The 18,378-nt window shown below is 39.8% G+C and overlaps 1 protein-coding gene across 1 annotated transcript; it reads right to left on the minus strand.

Annotated features, from left to right (window-relative positions):
- Positions 1 to 20: 20 nt before the first annotated feature.
- On the minus strand, positions 21 to 17,586 carry slc30a2 (solute carrier family 30 member 2). The gene is made up of 8 exons (XM_023430282.2): positions 17,184 to 17,586; positions 9,073 to 9,284; positions 8,755 to 8,901; positions 7,523 to 7,676; positions 6,261 to 6,480; positions 5,674 to 5,779; positions 3,717 to 3,851; positions 21 to 3,585 (listed from the first exon to the last, which is right to left on the minus strand). Exons 1-8 carry the CDS (start codon positions 17,264 to 17,266, stop codon positions 3,440 to 3,442), a joined length of 1,203 nt encoding a protein of 400 aa, XP_023286050.1. The 5' UTR covers positions 17,267 to 17,586; the 3' UTR covers positions 21 to 3,439.
- Positions 17,587 to 18,378: the final 792 nt, after the last annotated feature.

An 18,378-nucleotide genomic window follows, 5' to 3' on the forward strand; every position in this document is an offset into this window, starting at 1 on the left:
CATTTCCTTTTAGTGTGATCTTTACCCCAAAATTCACACTTGGACACAAGAGCTTGCACACTAGTATAACCTGTTTACAGTGATGAATTGTAATGAGTCAAGCTAGAAAAAGCTAATAAACCCTCCTAACCCTCTTTGACCTGTTCTAGTGCCGACCTAATGTCCGATTTTTATATATTCCGCCACTTAAGCAACAAGGCTGTAAGATATCAGCAAACCGGTTAGCAAGTTTATTTAATAGGTTACAATGACAACCGGTGAACATCTTACCATGACGTTGACAACAGCAGCTTCTCTGAGCTGCTGTTGCTAACGGGGCTCGGATGCCGTGTTCGTGTCATATCGTTCACAGTGTAATTTCGAAAAGAAAAGGGGGAATTTCTGACAACTATGATATCCCATACTTGATGAAAAGAGCTACAGAAATGTCAACCAACGAGTGAGAGAATGGCTGCAAAGCCACTGACGCTGGAAGATGGATCAAAATGAAACCCAATATTAATTTGATTCAGCTAATTAAAATGGAGCTATATACTATTTCTTTGCATCGGGTTTCCCTTGTTAACAAATTGCTATAAATATTTAAAAATGAATGTAGCCAGTTGTGAATTTTTAATATGACATTTCTTGTAGTAGACTAACCATCTTTGAATGGTTGAATATCCTCAAAGTTGGAAAAATGCGAGGTTCACCTGTTCTGCCAACGGTGTGGCAATGTAGCATTAGTCTTGGTAAAACTACTGTCACTAGATCTTTATGGCAGCAGGAACACTACAATGAATTTGCACTTTATCGGTCAGCAAACTAAAAAAGTAACTGAAAACTGTTGCTGTATGACTTGCGAAGCTCAAATGGATGGATGGATGGATAGGCGGACGGATAGATGACAGCTTAGGGAGCAGAGAGACGTACAGCAGATGGATGGGGAACACTGGAGCTACAGGAGGAATGAGAGATAGATGAGATGGATGATAGCGTGAAGCTCAAACTAATCGTCCGACTCCTGGACTAAATCACTTTTGCCCTCAGACTTGAACGTCTGCTCAGTGGAAGTGGCTGAATGCTTTTTCAGCCTGACACTTATTCATTCTCCTCCAGCTCAGTCCGTATCAATACTCTGCCCACCATTAGCTCGCTCTCAAGGTGATTTTATAGAGCTTTGTGTGTGTGTGTGTGTGTGTGTGTGTGTGACTCTGGAAACTGAAACAAAGAAATGCCTGCAACACAACAAAATTACTAAAAGACCTACCATCAAAAATAGCCCTTAATGTGTCCAGCTTTGTGGTTGTCTGTATTGTAAGAAGCATCAATTACATATCAATCATTATATTTCCAGTGAATTTAGCTCAAATCGAGATGTTTACTCGTGTAAAAATGATCTTATTTTCCTGACCCTCCAACCCTCCCAGCATGGAGACAGATCTTTGGTATGATATACAGTACAGGAGCAAGTTTGGTCAAGCCCAGATTTGGCTGAATTATTAGACACTTGAGCCAGTATGTTTTGGTGAATTATAGCTTAAGGTTTAATGGGAGCACAGGTCAGGATACTGCAGGTTTTAAGACCTGTGCGAAGGATCCAGACCAGGACTCATTTTTACCAAAATCCTCGACATTTGTACTTTTCCACCTCAGGGTTTACTGGGACTTAACAATGCCTTTTTTCCTAAATCAAAAGGTTTGCACGTCCCAAAGCCTGGAAATATCTTGAGAGGCTGCACTGACATCATTGATTACTAGTTGTTGTCTGTCAGTCGTGTATTAAATTTGATAGCTGCTGTTTTTAAGCTCCATTTAAGGACAAATGTCACGGATATGTGGATTGAAATGGTAAAGATATTTACCCTTGCTGTACTAATCAGCAGGTTTAAAGGTCTGCATGGTGTATTGTAACCACACAATCTGACCCTCGCTCTTCCCGTGATCTCTCTAAGGCAACAACCAGCAGTATGTACAAATTTATATTTGTAAGGAGCTATTACTCATGCCTTTCTTCCATAAAAGATGCTTGCAATGACTTTATGTCAAGAATAAATTAAAGTAAATTAAGTAAAACTCTTTAAAAATGTCATTTATGAGCAGCTAGCAGTGCAGATCACCCAGTCTGACCTTCAGTGGGAGGCCGGCTGATGGAACAAAGATGACAGTGGATTGTTGAGTGAGAATCTGGTAGATGATGGTGTGCTTTCAGGTAGCGATGAAGATACAGACATCAAAGTCATCCATGTGTCCCCGACGGGTCATTACATCAGGAGCTCCATACTAACAGTTGTTATTGTTTGCTTCATACTAGTATATTGGGATTTGAATGATTATTATTGTGTATATGTAGCTTTATCAGGGAGGTTAGAAAATAAGTAATAGCCCTAGTTCTGTAAAGTGATAGAGAACAACACGTGCTCCTATATCTGGCAGTTTCCTGAATTTACATGAGATACTAAAAATCAGGCAGTGTTCTATATAGTTAAATATAAATATAGTATATTTATATTTTATCATTATTTAAATTGATTTTAATATGTCATTTTATTTATTTAAGTATATGACTATAGAGGTTGAACAGAAAACCAATTAACATTGTTTATAACTACTGGTACTCTAGAAGTGGCCTAGCATCCATTCAGTACATACAACACCTGGTCCCATTTTTACATTTGTGCTTCAAAAGGACGCCTGCTGTTCCTGTTGGTCAGTCATATTAATGCACATTTTATGGCAGCGTATGTGGAGATTCGAGTGTGAGTAAAACACTTTTAACTTTCTTATTGAGCTGCAGTGATGAGTTCATTAAAGGTTTTCAGCTACTTTAAACTGAACTAGCTGTGAGCTAGCTAGTGAAAGTGGTGATCAAATTTTGCTATTATAGATAACTTATAACGTATCTATCAATAAGTAATCATTTGAGAAGCAGGACTGTAATATGAACTTGTGTTTTAGTGACATGAGTCCAAACTTTGGACGACAAGAATGAGGTGAGATGAAGCAGGCCTTACGGCTCTGTTGCGTATTTGTTGGGACAGGAAAGCTGTCTTCGTCTGGGCTCTGTCTTCACAAGACAGCATCTTATTTACCCCATGTGCAGTTTAACCTCACTTTACCTCAGTTCTTCTCAAATATTTCCAGTATTTGGTGAAAACCCCATGAAACCCAGAGGACTGGAGCACCATACATCCAGGAGGACTTAGTTAGCACGGCCCTTGTTAGCATGGAGCTCCTGCGTCAGCGCTTGACAACCAACACATGGATGAATTCTCTGTCTTTTTTCTTGTGGCGAACAAAAAGAATCTACCAAAACCTCAGTCCACTTTATTTTTTTTTAACAGGAAGCTGCTTTGTGGATACATCTCTCACCGGTGCAGCCCACCCAGAGAGAATGAGAATGTGCTTGAGCCGTTCCATGTCCTGTCGCAGTCCAGTCCAGTTCAGTCCAGTATCGGTATCAGTCACTGGGGTCCTGGCAGTGGGAGCAGTGGCTCATGTCTTCAGAGTAGAGCTCTACCTGGATGGTGATGCTGTAGAAACCGAACTTGGTGTGGAGCAGATCGGTGGCCTCCTGCAGCACAGACTGAGGGTCGGCGCCCTCCTCTGAGGTGAACCCAGAAAACAACACCGTGAGTCTGTTGCACTGGATGCTGTTCTACTCTCTCATTTAAAACTCGAGAAAGAACTTAGTGCTAAATGCTTTGTTGTAGCAGTGGATCACAGTGTTACGTTACCTATGGCCAGGTGAACGGAGACCAGTGCCTGGCCCAGCGTCAGGGCCCAGAGGTGCAGACTGTGCATTGACTTCACAGCTTTCACAGACAGCAGCACCTCCTTCACCGAGTTAAACTCTATTCCTTTAGGAGAACCTGAAAAACAGAGGGCCACAAGTGAACACAGCAGCTCCTACAGTTTGTAAATGGTACTCCTAACTGCCAGAGTGAAGTTGAGTTAATATTTCTGAAGATGAAAAGAAGTCTGGTTGTGATATTTTTACACCTTAAGTTTAATTATGGACAAATAATCAGACAGTAACCACTAACAGTCAGTACCTGTAATGTTTTATTTAACTGTTTAAATATTGAATCATCATTTGGATGAATTTATGAGCATAAATGCCACTGCTGCCAATAATATAAACAAAGCCATCACTGAAAATGACATAAAATGAATACCGCATGTGTCAAGCTACTCATTAACCTCGTCAGGCTCGTTCTGCTTTTACTGAATGTTGTAAAGATGCCTCAGGTGTCACTTCTGGGGGGGTCATTTTCAGTTAATTCATTCATGTGCAAAGAGAATTTTAAAATGTCCCTAAAATCTTAGGACATCCCCGGGATGTGACCATCTGTGCTCTTGTTTTTTTTGTTCAGCATATACTTAAAAGTTAAAACAGCCGACTGAGCGAGAACGTTGACAGAAGCACAGAGGTCTGTGAGCTTCAGCAGCAAAGTCCTGGGGCTAGTTTTATTCCATGTTCATGAGCTGAAAATGGGGGAGTCTTGCCATGTACCATCAACCGAGACATCACTGCCGTCTTTACACTAAAGTGATGTTCTTAATGAACTCAGTTACACACAGAACTCAACATCCCTGAGCATCATGTGAAGCTGACCTTGTCAGATCAGGTCAAAACTCGACAGCTTGATCACAGCTGCAGCCGAGTCACCACTTCAGCTCATGTGGGTCTGTTACATATATGTAGATACACCCAGCAGCTGGTTAGCTTAGCTTAGCACAGAGGTTAGAGAGAGCTATCCTGGCTCTGCCATGTTTAACAAATGACCTATCACATACTGTTCAGATGGAAAGACCCCTGTGTAATTTGGCAGAAAAAATGGAAGCAGAGAATGTAACCCCGTGATATTTATGTTTCTCCTCTTTGGTAGTCGTCAAAAATGGTCTCATTGGTGGTTTGATGGGCGAGTGAGCTCGTGGATAAAACTGTTCTGTTTGTATTTTTATACTCAATAAATACCCTTGATCCAAAAAAAAAAAAATCAGCGACGAGCACCATTAAAGATCTGACACACTGTATCTTATTTCATTTGTATGAATAACGGAGGGGTATGTGCCAGACTATAGTTTTATATGTAGCCAACAGAAATAAGGAGAAACCAACTAAGGGTAATAAGTGTCTTTGACATGACTGTGACTATTCCTTTAAGAAACAGAGCTGGAGCCGAACTCTGACTCTGTCCACAGTTGAAAATTACAACTACCAATACCTTTAAAACCACAAGTTGTTGTGTTTTTTATGTTTCTGTGTGTGTACGAATGAAACAAACGAGACACATGTCAATTAGTGAGTTTTACAGATGTTGGTTTCCAGCATTTATGCTAAGCTAAACTAATTCCCTCCTGACTTAAGTATAAGGTAATACCTGTTCTAGTTATAACAATTCATACATTTTTTCTTAAATTGAGACGTGCAGAGATTATATTAAGATAATCTCTTAACAGATATTAATTTTGTTTTCTTAATGATCAGTAGTTTGTTGTGGTGGTAAAATTGCAGCTATTGACTTTCAGATTTTGAAATTTCAATAATGAAATCAACATCAGGCCTAACTGAGGTCCTAACCTTGTGCCAAAACTGTTTTCCCTGTCAGTATCACCAGTATCACTTTATATATATACCAAATATTTCTGAGCATAAGAAAAAAAACTGTTGAACCCTTGGTCCGTTACCTTCCATGAGTATCCTGAAGACGTCTCTGAGGATGGTGACAGTGGTGCAGAGGACAAAGACAGAAAACAGGAATGTACAGATGGGGTCTGCAACTTTGTACTCAGGCTGAAAGAGGGAAAAGAAGTTATGGAGGCTTTAAAGAGACATCAGATGGTGTTTTCCACAGTCATGAGGCATTCAAACGCTCGGGGCAGAAAAAAAAAAAGGGGGAACATCTTGCATGATGACAGGAATATTTAACCCTGTCATCGACAATGTACCAGACTCAGGATAAATGAAAGCGTTCATGATTTCTTCAGCTAATTTTCTACACTTTAAATATGCCTTTAAATGACACTTGTGGTTGGCATGATGTTTTAAGTTGTTGTTATTCACTATTATAAGATTTATTATGCAGAGAATATTCTGCTCAAATACAAAGAAACTGACAATTGAACAAACTCAATTGAAAACAGACTATAATAATAAGAATGAAGAATTTATGCTTCATACAGGATTACTGCATCATATTTGAGGTTTTTCTTTTTTTTTTTTTAAAGGGCTAAACTGACATCTCACCCTAACATGAATGTGATCTATATCTGACCCGAAAGTAGATGATGATGGCCGCCACCATGACGCCGACACTCTGCAGCAGGTCTCCCACCACGTGAATGAAGGCGGCACGGACGCTCGTGTTGCCGTGGCCGCCGAGAAGCGTGTGGGCGTGGCCGTGTGCGACGGGGCTCTGACCGTCCTCGTCGATGTGGTGATAACCGCTGCCGTGAGCGTGGAATGTGGTGGAGTGATGGAGGATGTAAGCCATACTACAGAGACACAGAGGTACTTTACTCTACAGCTGCAATGATAAGTGGATTAATCAGACAAGAGAAAATACATCGTTTTACATTTATAAAAATAACAGCAACAAAGGTTCAAATACTTGGCTGTCGAAAACGAGGACAAACTCTCTGGAACAGTCACACACAACAGTGCAATATCAGGCTGTAAACAACACCTGATACCTTATCACTATGTCACAGTCTTAAAGGACTCATGCCCCGCCCTCAATTCTAACTTTCAGCCCCTGCCTCAGAGACAGAGCAAGGACAAATATCTGTTTCAAAAAAGAAAGAAATCATGCCATACATCAGTTAAACTGGTAATTAATGACCATGCCAGTATTGTTCTGTATCCCTTTATACCTGTCTCTTTACTCCTTAAATTGCTCTTACATTATTTTAGAATATTTGACATCATTTCTAGAAATGTATTTCTTGCTTTGTTACGAAGTTGCATGTCATTCAGTGGATTTGAATGGTTTTTACTTATTGTTCATGTGATTTCAGCTTTGGTTCAAACAAAGATGATTTCATATGTTTCCAGCACAAATGCCAAACGTTTACTGTTTCCAGCTTCTCAGATGCGAAGATTTAATACTTTTCTTTGTTTTATATGATCGTGTTGAACATCTTTAGGGTTTTCGACTAATATTCAAATAAAAAAAGTTTTAAATTAGTCTCTTGCTCGAGGTCACAAATGAATAGCCTCATTGTCCGGGGCATTATAAACATACACATTACATCAAGAAAACAACCTTTTCATGAAATTGAAATATTTATCCTGTAAGAACCTCTTGTTTTTCCCAAGATAGAAATATAATGAACCTGGTATCATGGGGAAAACATCAAATACATTTTTTGAATTGTGTCCATTACTCAATTAAAATGATGTATACCTGTTGATGCTAATGTGAGCATAGTTTTCAAGTACAAGTTTTATAGGAAGATGCTTTTAAAACAAGACTAGCAGAAGTTCTAATGGACTCTCTTAAACCCATTAATGCTCATTACGCTCAGAGGCACTCACATAATATTTACGATGACAGCACACCCGGAGGTGACTAACATTACATGGCCATCAATCTCATAGTCGTTGCGCACGATCCTTTCGGTGGCTAAATAGACCAGAGCCCCCGTCACGATCCAGATGGACATGACGGAGACGAACGCCCCGAGTATCTCTGTGGAGAGAGGGGAGGAAGAGAGGCAGGAATTTAATACAGAAGAAGACAGCACACCTATGTGTGTGTGTGTGTGTGTGTGTGTACGTAAGACATTACGTACAAAGACTCAGTATCTCAGTAACATCTTGAAGGAACTTCTTCAAATTTGTCACAAATGTCCACTTGAACTCAAGGATGAACTGATTAGATTTTGCGGGGTCAAAGGTCAAGGTCACGACAACCTTGTGAACGCAATATCTCCAGAACTCTTCAAGGGAACCCCTTTCAAAATCAGCACAAACATTCATTTGGACTCAAGGATGAGTTGATTAGATTTTGGGGGTCAAAGGTCAAGGTTAGTGTGACGTCACAAAACACCTTTTAGCCATTACTTAATACTTCACACAGCAATCATGACAACATTTAACCTGAAACTAGTCTGAGTGGCGGAGTCAGACAACCACGAGGAGGTGATTCTAGATTTTACAGTATGAATGACTCATCACATAATCTTCAGAGATGTAAGAAGTTCACAGATCTTTCCATAAGTGGAGATTTTCCTCGAAGGGTTTAAAGAAGGGTCGAGTGATGCAGATGAGATTGTTTTCCTGCACAACGACCAGCTTTGTCTACAGATGAGACAGTGAACGGTGAAGCTGATCGCCACAAAAAATAATAAAACATCCACATCTGTTTAAACTTTTTGTCCGTATTGTCGGTCCGGTACGCTGCGGCTCATCATTAAATGGATTAAGTTAGAGTTAAGGGGGAAATTATCTCAAGTTCAACATCGCAGCTTATACATTGTAAACTCAATGAAACTGATCCCTGGCTTAAAACTCACAGATTCACACTCGGCAGGTTGCAGATCCTCCGCAAACGGGAACATGTTCGGTCATTATCAGACTAGTTCTACACCTGCTAACATGCATCACCTTGAGTGAAGGAAAGTAACAGCAGCAGCACTGTACAGGTGAAGATGGAGACATATTGTTGTGATTCTTAAATATTCATACATCAGTAAATAAATCATCATTCATCCATCCTTTAAGACATCCCTTCGTGCGCTCGGAGGCATCTGATCTCTGGTTCTGACCTGATCTGTGCCAACCAAAGTTCATGGTTTTGGTGGGCGGTCTGGAGGAGATCCACAGGGAGAACAGGCTCACCATCATACTGCCAAAATCTGTGAGGAGGTGGGCGGCATCAGTCATGATGGCCAGGCTGTGGGCCAGGTAGCCTCCTGTAGAAAACCCCAAAAGACACCCGTGTTAATTTGTGTGTTTAACAGACGCCTTTCACTCATCTCTTTATTGTATGTGTGGTTGTTTTGACCCTTTTTTTATTTAAAAGAAATGGCCTTTCTATTCATTTCAGTTCTGTGAGAAAGAGGTTTGACCTTCTTATCTTTTACCTATCACCTCGCCGATCATGAAGACGAGGCAGATGGCCGAGGCGATGTAGAGTTTCTTCTTGGCCAGCATCTTGTCCACGCTGTCGTCGCACGCCGAGGCTTTGGCGCCGTGGCAGTGGGCGCCGACGGGTCGTTTCAGCTCGATGGCGCCGGCCACGCCTCCATTCTGAAAAGGGAAGTCGGGGTACTGCTCTTTGGAGTCTGGGAAGGAGCTGCGGGGGGGGGGGGGCACAAAAGGTATGTGTTCATGAAGACGCAGGAAGTCCATCACTTGCATTGGTGCAGTTTTATGTGGAGGATTTGAGCATTTGTGTCTTTGGCAACTCCTGGAGGCAGTCGAGTGTTTTTTTCTTTTTTAAATATGCAACATATTCAAAAACAATAATAATATGAAATATAAATCATTAAAATGCTGCACCGACACTTTTTCAGACATCAGTATTGAACAAAATGCATATAGATGAAATCAAGAGAAAACAGAATAAAATGAGGTGGTGATTCTTCTCTCTGCTAATTGCAGGTCTATTTTCAGATAGTTCAGACTTCAGTTGTTGTTGTTGTTGTTGTTGTTGTTGTTGTTGTTGTACATATTGACATTACAGGTGTATTTTCATTCTGTAACAACAACAGACCTACAGTTGTAATTAAAGTTGCAGCAGAGCACATTATTGTTTGGAAGCAGCACCATGGTTAACAAAGTAGAAATCTGACAGTGGATTACAATCCATGTTAACTTAAGTAGAACAATGGTAAGACGGACCATCCAGTGAAGAACCAGCTGGAATCCATTAATACTGACAGTGAGGAGGATGTGTGATCGGTTATGTTATGTTTGTTTTATGAATGGTAATTTTGTTTGTTATCCAGAAGACTCGTTTCAGAAAGCATCGATCTAGATTTGGTGATTTGAACATCAAAAAACATTGAGACGTTGAAACACTGAGACATGGAGATTCATACCCGGCTACATTTGTTTCAATGGCATTTAATCACTATATTTTAATCTCAAGACCGAAAGTAATTGAAATGCTGCTGAAACAACAGTTGCACGGCCCTGTGGCTGAAGGGGGAAGATGTTGGCGATGAACCACATCGACCCCAGTTCAGATCTGACTGAGGACCTCTGTTGCATCTTTCTGCTCTGTACTGTCTGATAAAAGCACCAAATGCCCCGAAAATAATTAAAAAAGCACAGCTGTATTTAAAACAGGCGAATGTAACGTAGAAGTCTAAAAACACAAGTCCAGAAGTGTGGACAATTGTCTACCAGTAAATTACCAAATTAGTGCTTCTTGGGTATTTCAAAGTCGTCTTATGAAAATCTCCCTAAGTTGAATTTCCATCCAAATGTAGCACAAATCTTTCCAGAAAATTTGCTTTTCTATCTACAACTGTTATGAGAATATCAGGAGTAAAGTGTATAGAAATAGACATGGTGGCACTAATTCTGCAGTCAGGTGCCATTAAACCCGGGTGATGTTACTACGAGAGCGCCAGTCAAAGATCAAACAACTGAAAACAATGTGTGACGCAAATATTACAGTCTCCTACCTCTCTAATGTTTATTACCACACTTCATGTACGTCATGATTTATTCACTAGAAACTTTTCCATCCTTTTTTGAGATATTCAAACTAGAATATTTAAACGCAAATTTTTGAGCAAATTGAAAATACACATAAGAGGAGGTGAATAAAAATGCACTTAGTGAAGTTTAAAACTGTGGTGGTAACACTCACAAGGACACTGTAGCACACAAATTTTCATTGGTGGCTTTTGTTGCCTTTAGACGGAGCCAGGTTCCCTGTTTCCCCCTGTTACCAGTCTTGATGTTATGCTAAGCTAACCAGCTGCTGGCTCTAGCTCCAGATTTACCATACAGACATGAGATCAGTCTGTCTTCTCATCTAACTTTTGTCTTGTAGTTTAGGAGCGGTTTGGCACACCTTCAAACCTTTGTACACCTTTACTAGTATTAATAATAATAAAGTAAATCAATAAGGCATTTTTCTGATTATATTTTCTAGTAACAAATACTGTCATTTCCATCTGAGTCACAGCATCACGTTGTATGTGACTGATCAGGGATGTTTTTAATGTCATTACCTGCTCACAGTGATTGAATGTTGAACTATCAGTGTTCAACCTGAGAGTGACACATGTAGATTTACTTCATACAACGCACAGAGCGGGATTTGAATCATGGAAATAAAACAAAATGCTGACTTCTCCATTTTCATCACACACACACACACACACACATCAACACACACAACCAGGTTTCCATGTGAGAGGGAGCTGCAATGATGTGGCTAATGAGGTGGAAAAAACTAATTTGGGCTCACTTGAGATAACCACACCCAGACACACACACACACACACACACACACACAAGCACTTTATGTCACACACTTCATATAGGAGATTGCCAGCGTACCATGATTAGCCTTTATCATACACACACGTCTTAGGGGATGTCCACGCTGAAAAGAGTCAGCCGAGCGGGAAACAGATTCTGTTCAATTATGCCATTGGGACATAAGAGCAAACACTAACACACACACACACACACACACACACACCTAGCCTACATACATAAAACATGGATACACACTGGAGTGCTCTGAAGCCTTGAGCATGTTGTGATTTTGCAGAAAAAACAGGAGAATAAGGTGGCCTTTAAAAGATTTGTATAAATACAGACAATGAACAAACACACAACATGGCTAAAGTCTGCAAAAGCTCTGCAGTCGTACAACACATCTATTTACCCAGGGTTTCTACAGGGTTCATGACATTTTTAAAACCAAATAGAAATCAATTCAGTATCTGTCCCACAGTCATACCAGTACAAATATATACTGCCGTGATATGTACTGACAGTTTACCATTCACACACCTCATAACTAACTCTAATACTCCTCACCAAGTACATTTATTTATTTATGAAATCACATTTTTGTCACCACATCCAGCAGTATATAATTCCTAATAATATTAGGGTTAGTTCATGTATCATTAAACACAGCCTGGATAAGAAACAGAAAATAGATGGATGAATGGATTAATCAATTGAGAAATAACAAATTTATCTACATATGAATTTTTCATAAGGTCAGAGGTCTGGAAGAACAGTCCTGGGGATTTTCCAGTTTCAGTTTTTTCTAAAGTTACATACAAAATTTTATTTGAGTAACCTTCGAAGGCCTTTTTTTAAGAAACAGAAATCAGGACCTGCCAAATATCCTGTTGCCACATACTGCCTGTTGGTTCAAGCACAACACTCCTAACTGCCATCGGTTTCACTCACTTCTCTAACTGACTTTACTCATAAAGCAATTCTTTCACTGGTTTTTCTTGAAAGCTAAAATATTCCAGAGATTCCCTGTTGACTTGCTAAGATAAACGAGTATCTACCACAATACTGGACAATAACAGTAAATATATCCCAACGTATCACGTGGTTAATGCTGCCTTCACGTCACATGATGAGGATGAGAAGGGAAAGATTCTCATGTTAACTATCCTTCCAGTCCATCCATTAAATCTGGATTTAATTGTGTTTAACAGTGGATGGGACAGTTGACGAACGCTTTACCTTTACAAAGTTACTGGAGGGGTCCTGGGAGTTTGCTCATCTGATCTACACGTGTATTGTGGACTCGGAGAAGACCTACGACCTTGGGGGGGGGGAAGGTGGAACTGAGCCGGAAGACGAAACTCTGGATGTGCGTTCCAACCCTCATTTGTGATCATGAGCTTTGTGAAGCGACTGTGAATACAAGCAGCCAAAATGAATTTCCTGTTATTTCATTTGGAAATAAAAGAGCTTTACAGTGACTGTTATTTCCTTATGGCTCATATTTAATATCAGCGTCCTTACAAAGTAATAGGTGGTTTGAACATTTCCGCAGCGTTCCTCCTCCTGCGTCGCCTTAAAAGTGACATTGACTCAGGTTGTTATTAACTGTCGCATTTAGTGCTTGGTTAGCGAAATGACAGCGCTGACCACAAGCTGCGCTCTCCTACATATTATGAATATTAGATTTCATTTTGAGATAGCGTTCATCTGTTAGTCAATATCCCACGGGGCAGGTCCCATTGTTTTGTTGACACCCGGTGTCAGCAGTGCAGAGACCTGAGGGAGTGTTCAGTGATCTGTGAAATGATACGACATGAAGACACCTCAGAGGAGCTGCCCAGTGGAAGAAAAAAAAACCCCCATCCAGCCTTTAATCACAGCCGGAATCTGCTTCATCAAAGCGCCATAAACTATTATTTGTAGCTGACATAACGGCGCCTGCAGTGAGAAAAGACTGCTGCAGAGCAGAAGTGAACAATGCTCTGTCTGTGGAGGGATAAGTGTTCGTCGATGGTGATCTTATTGATGCTATTGTTATTTAGCACTTGTGAGTTTTTGTAGCCTGATATAGAGACTGGATTGCCGTTTTGTTGCATGTCATTGAGTGGGTAAAAGGCTGGAAACAGCCTGGTAACAAACTGTTTCTTTGCCTGCAGCAGTCACTTCCAGGAGGTCAGAAATAGTCCAGGACATAACCCCCATAAAACCTTTCTGTGTCATTGGGCAGGGTCAGTTCCTGTATGTGATCGGCTCTTGCTTTTGTATTTATTTAATATTGATCACTGTGGGTCTCATGCTTGCTGCCATTTTTGTGGCAATTTCTTCTGTTGCTATTTTTCTGGCTCTGACATGAGAAGACGACATCCCTCTTCGTTATCCCTTCAAAGCTCTGATTGGTTCGGTTGTTTTTCTGATTTGGCAAATGTCAAATGTCTCGACATTTACTGGATGGGTTTGGTTCACATATTCATTGTGCCCAGAGGATGAATCCTACTGATTTTGATAATCCCCTGACTTTTCCTGTGGCACCACCATGTAAAATATTACTGCAGCTGTTCGATGGGTTGCCGTCACATTTGCTTTACACATTCATGTCCCCCAGAGGATAAACAGCTGTAGTTTCTCTGTTAAATTTATAATGCAGTCAACATTCTCCAATAAACTTTTTTAATGATAATTTATCAGTCTTCCATAATCTCAGTCCAGATTTAGGATTCTGAGACGATATTTCCCAAGTTGTTTTGATAATCATTCTAACGATCCATCTCCTTGGAATACATGAGGAACATCAAGTTACACTTGCCTCTAATCTGAGTATGTTACTGTACAAGTAATGAGCCACCAGAGATCAGGCCGGTGACCAGAGTCCATTTAGATCCAGAGCGGCTCAGAGGTGTTTCCTGGAAGCTGCTGCAGCAGCGACCGAATCTTCCACCAAACTCCCTTTAACCCACAACCAATTATGTTGCCTTCAGTTGCTGCCAGAACTATCACAATTACCAGAGAGCAAACAATCCAGTAAACAGGCTTTGGTAAATCCAGCTGGGTGATATCATGAAGACACAGTAATGAATAAGTAAGTGATGATATGAAAGGGAATGTGTTGATGTTCTGTATATTATACCAACTAAAGCAAATCCTCAGTATGAACAACAGTGAAGCTGCTGACTGTGGTTTGCTACAAACAAAAACAGTGTTCTCTGTTTTTCTTTAATGAATCATTAAAATGGCCGCCCGCCTTTGTCATCATTACTTCAGATTTATATTTTTCTAACTGATCTAACTGATACAAAATGGTGCCATGTCTGTTATTTCTCCTTTAAATGGAGGGTTAAGGTGGTCGCTTGCAGAATCGGTTGGTTAGTTTTTAGTTGGTGAAAAGAAAAAAAAAAAATCCACATCGTGAGGTTTATGTTTGGCCAGTTGTTCTGGTCAAGTGAGGTCACTTCACAGACTGTTGTGGATGTCGTGCTCGTCCATCGCTCACAGGTGTTTTTATTTGTTTAAAGTGATCAAACTACAGCTGAAACAATTAGTCGATTAAATCAGTTAAATAAATGAAGTCATTGTTTGAGTTGTGACAAAAATGTCAAACATTGTCTGGTACCATCTTCATTTTTTTTTTTTTTTTTTTGAAAGCAGAAAGGTCACATATTAGAATCTAAAATCCCAAATCCAAGAATATTCAGTTTAACATCATGTTTAAAAAAGAAACAAAACAATGTGTCAGAAGAAGCTGACATTACAAAATGTTGTTTTTTAAAAAAAAATAACTGAAACAACTCAGTGATCATCAAATCAGGTGCAGATTGATTTTCTGTTTATTGACTGTGGTTAATCCAAATAGTTTTAGCTCCACCTGTTACTGAAGTACATGTAGCCAGAGAGACTTTTCACAAGCCTTTATAAAGACAGACTCATTTGAAAGGGTTAAGTTAAAATGTCTTACCTGAATGTTTTATATATATTTACATTATAAAAAGCATCATACTGCATATTTTTATATTATGATATGTATTATAGGCCTATTGCATATATCTAAGTGTAAATGAGTGATGCCACTTCTTTATAAAGCACTATGCTAAAAATGCTAAAGGTGACACAGTAAACACACACACACACACACACACACACACACACAAACGCACACAGTGCAAATGGTGCATGAAATCCCAAATGTAGTGCCATATGCACATCGCTCTCTCGCTCACACACACACACACGCACGTGGGAATAAACACGCGGTAGCACGCGGGCACAACCTGGCTTTGAACCCATAGTAATGATTTCTTTTATCTCTGGAAGATCATTTTTATCACAGGGAAGGTTTTTTCAGAGGCCTGAATATCCGCAGCAACACTCTGATAATATTTGTAAATGGTCATTTAAAAATGCGTCATATTCTACATATATATATTTTTTTTAGTTTTTTTTCTTCCTCTCTTGCTCATAAAGCGTAAAACGTGTCACCTCACGTGTTGCCTTAAAAAAAAAAAAGAAAAAAAAAGGGTGAGGAACAGCTGCTGTGGACGAGTGGAAGAGTTTATCACAGGGATCAGTCCAGCTCCAGCTCCAGCTCCTACAGCCCGTGATTACAACAGTTACTGATGAGGTGGAGGAGCAGCAGACGCATCGCGAGGCCTGTTGACGATCCACATCACGAGGGATCATTTCCTCCCTACATGCAGAATATTGATTATGAAACATTAGTTTTTAAAAAATGTTCTACATTAAAATCCACCTGATTGCAGGAGCTGGATGATGAAAACCAGCAGGTGTGTTCCTACTGAAGGATCAAATGTAAAATGTTCCAGTTGTAAAAATGATCATTTTTTTTGTTTGAAATATTTAAGCCAAGATCTTGTTTTAATTAGGCTATTTGATTTATATGTGATAAAAAAACAATAATTGGATTGCACTAATTCTAATTTTCTTTTCGCATCATTTTTTCCCTACAACTCCATATTTAAAACATTTAAAAAATGTCAAATGAATCAGACTTTTCAGATTTTCCGTGTGCTAAACTGTTAATTATTGTTTGTTTTTTTATTATTATATAGGACAAAGACCTTATTTTTGAAATGTCTGTTTCATTTTAAATTTCTTTTCCTAATATTTTTTATTTAAAAAATCCACTCAGGATTTATTTGCGGTAGCCTATCTACCCATAACACCTCTGCAAGTATTTACTGTGTAATTACTCTCGGTGATTTCCGTTCCTTTCCGTCCCATGCAGACTGACCGTGCAGGGAGCTGCTGCTGCTGCTGCTTCATGCCTCCCTAATGACAGATGATGAGTTTTTAGCGTTGCTCAGTGAACTGGCCCCGGGGCCATTTGTCACAGGCTGTCCAGAAACAAGCCAAGCATGGAAATGAATTTGTTCATTCACATAAAACAGCCCCGGCAAGAGCGGCGCAGCCTGCTTAACATGCACCACAGTAACAGCCGCTCCCTCCGCGGCTTCGTTAGTGTTACACACAAACCTGAACACAACATACAAAATCCACTTTCACACTCCTCACTGCCCCCCCCCCCCCCCCCCCCCCCGATACTTACTGGTCACTTTCTTCAAACTTGACATGATTTTTTTTTTTAAGTTTTTTTTTCACATTCTTGATGAACATGTTTCATCGGATGCATGAGCAAAATTGAACATTAGGTTTGTTTAGGTAAAATAGCATCATATTCCCACATGCAGTATTATTCTCCATGCAGCTGCAGTCAAATGAGACGTGACATTTCTCCCACCTTTGTAGTTTTAGTGAATACATCTTGGCATTCTTCTCGTGTATCAGTTGCGATTTCTCCGAATTTGCGGCGTTATTATCCATTTATCCAGCCCTGCAGTCAGTCAGCCAGTCAGTCAGCCAGCCAGTCAGTCTGTGTCCAGTCTGAGAAAAGAAGAAGTAAAGGTGTTTGTCTTTTTTTTTTTGTTTGTTTGTTTGTTTGTTTTTTGGAGGATGCTGCCGGAGTTGCCGGTGTGGATCGACAGGTCCGGTTTTTTCCTGATCTTCACTCGACGCGGGGAAAAGTCCTCATGTCCGTGAGCAGCGACACTTCAGAACAAACGAATACATTCCTTCATTGCGGCTCTGAGAGGCAGGAGGAGGAAACCACAGGCGCTGCTTTTCGGAGGGAGGTTTTGGGTTTTTTTTTTTTTTTAAATTTGGTTGGAGTTGTAGCCTCGATCGTGGAGCTGCAGCAGCAGTGATGAGGCACAGCGCACTGTAATGTACACTCCACACTGCAGCTGCTGTGAGTGGACACGACGTTCACACACACAGGACTGAGTCTGACTGATCACCCGCTGCACACAGGACACCTCCGGTTGGTGAATCCTAATGGGGCAAGCAGCAGTATGAACGAAAATCAATGTTCAGACGGTTTAAAATACTTCTGCTTTTATATATTACAACAAATAATGTCTTTAAACCCTTTTGTGAAACATAAAAGTATTTATTAGGCTACATTTTATCATTTCACTGCACAATTTGACGTTAAATGCGCAGGTATTTGTCTAAAATCTCTCATTTTGTTTTTTTCACTTCGACCTCAACATGTCACTTTACATTAATTTACCACAGCTTGATTTATTTTAATATAAGAAGCTCCTCAGATTTATGCCAAGCTGAAATGAAAGGCCATAAACGGTAAATGTTATTACAGATTTATACAGATAAAGAACAAAGATTTATGGCATTATAAGAAATAAATTAACACCTGTCTCTGTCTTAAAAGATAACCTTCAGATATTTTCTTAAACTGAATTTCAGTCTATTTTCTTATCAGTCTAATAAAATAATATCTACAGCTTGTCATGTTTAAGAGCAGGCCTTAACAGATGTATGACAATTTGAAACATGCATTTAAAACAACAAATGTCGTTTCTCAGCAGTTTCAAAAATATAAAGCAAGATTTTATGCAAAAATATATCCACATTTA

This window comes from Seriola lalandi, unplaced genomic scaffold, assembly GCF_002814215.2.
Source record: "Seriola lalandi dorsalis isolate HSWRI2012SDOR001 ecotype SW California unplaced genomic scaffold, Sedor1 jcf7180002054901, whole genome shotgun sequence".
In the NCBI taxonomy this organism is placed as follows: domain Eukaryota; kingdom Metazoa; phylum Chordata; class Actinopteri; order Carangiformes; family Carangidae; genus Seriola; species Seriola lalandi.

What these genes read in the sequence shown, in the direction of transcription:
- slc30a2 (XM_023430282.2), bottom strand. Translation starts at nt 17,266, where the DNA reads ATGGATAATAACGCCGCAAATTCGGAGAAATCGCAACTGATACACGAG. An exon ending in CTTTGGTTGGCACAGATCAG is followed by an intron (nt 7,677 to 8,754) that starts GTCAGAACCAGA and finishes CTCTCTCCACAG; the next exon opens with AGATACTCGGGGCGTTCGTC. An exon ending in CTTCAGGATACTCATGGAAG is followed by an intron (nt 3,852 to 5,673) that starts GTAACGGACCAA and finishes TCTGTTTTTCAG; the next exon opens with GTTCTCCTAAAGGAATAGAG.